Source organism: Limulus polyphemus, unplaced genomic scaffold (assembly GCF_000517525.1).
Source record: "Limulus polyphemus unplaced genomic scaffold, Limulus_polyphemus-2.1.2 Scaffold9881, whole genome shotgun sequence".
In the NCBI taxonomy this organism is placed as follows: domain Eukaryota; kingdom Metazoa; phylum Arthropoda; class Merostomata; order Xiphosura; family Limulidae; genus Limulus; species Limulus polyphemus.
Window position 1 is genome coordinate 10,261 of NW_013675491.1, and position 842 is coordinate 11,102.

The 842-nt window shown below is 34.8% G+C and overlaps 1 protein-coding gene across 1 annotated transcript in view; it reads right to left on the reverse strand.

The window, feature by feature from the left end:
- LOC106476131 (peptidoglycan-recognition protein SC2-like) overlaps window positions 1–462 on the reverse strand; it is a 9,217-nt gene extending 8,755 nt beyond the window's left edge. The window contains exon 1 of the mRNA XM_013936801.2: window positions 302–462. Within this exon, the coding sequence (XP_013792255.1) occupies window positions 302–353 (52 nt within the window). The 5' untranslated portion in view covers window positions 354–462. The remainder of the gene's footprint in view (window positions 1–301) is intronic.
- Between the last annotated feature and the right edge of the window lie 380 nt (window positions 463–842).

An 842-nucleotide genomic window follows, 5' to 3' on the forward strand; every position in this document is an offset into this window, starting at 1 on the left:
GAGGACCGGTTCTTAAACCTACAAATATATACAACACCTTTGTATCTTAAGCAAGGATGATCCTTGTTGGGCCGAAAGCTTTGAGGACCGGTTCTTAAACCTACAAATGTATACAACACCTTTGTATCTCAACCAAGGATGATTCTTGTTGGGCCGAAAGCTTTGAGGATCTGTTTTTAAAAACCTACAATTCTATGCAACACCTCTGTGTTTTAACACGACGAACTATCTTAATTTCAATAACAATAATATTCAGTTAAAACGATTAGATGGTCAGATAGATATTAATTTTTATACTTACCAGCAAAAATGCCCAAAACTTGGAAAGAAAGAACCAATAGTACATACGTCATTTTTACTGTTACTCGCCAGGTCTTCAATATGCTCACGTTTTTTATACCTAACCAAGGAAGCCGGAAGGGCGACGTAAGTCCGGGTTTTGTATCTTGTTGTGGAGAACTCCTAACCCTGACATCCTGCGAAACTATACGAGTAACAGTTTTGCACAGTTGGCAATACAGGAAATCCCGGGGAACGGATGTGACATACGTTATGGGAAATCTCCTGTCGAAAAATCTAGACGTCTACTCTTTTAGCGAAGAATAAAGCAATTAAAACAAAATTAATTAATTAATAACGGAACATTTGTTTTATACTTTGAAAGGTAGTAATGTAAACACTGTAATATTTTTGAAGTATAGCCAATATATTAACAATTTTACACAGTTTCCAATACACGTTTATGATAATAAATAACAAAATATAACTTTTTTTTATATTGTGTGAAGTATATATGTCAAAATTCAGCTGGTCAACGGATGTGTGCTCTTGTTTACCTTACA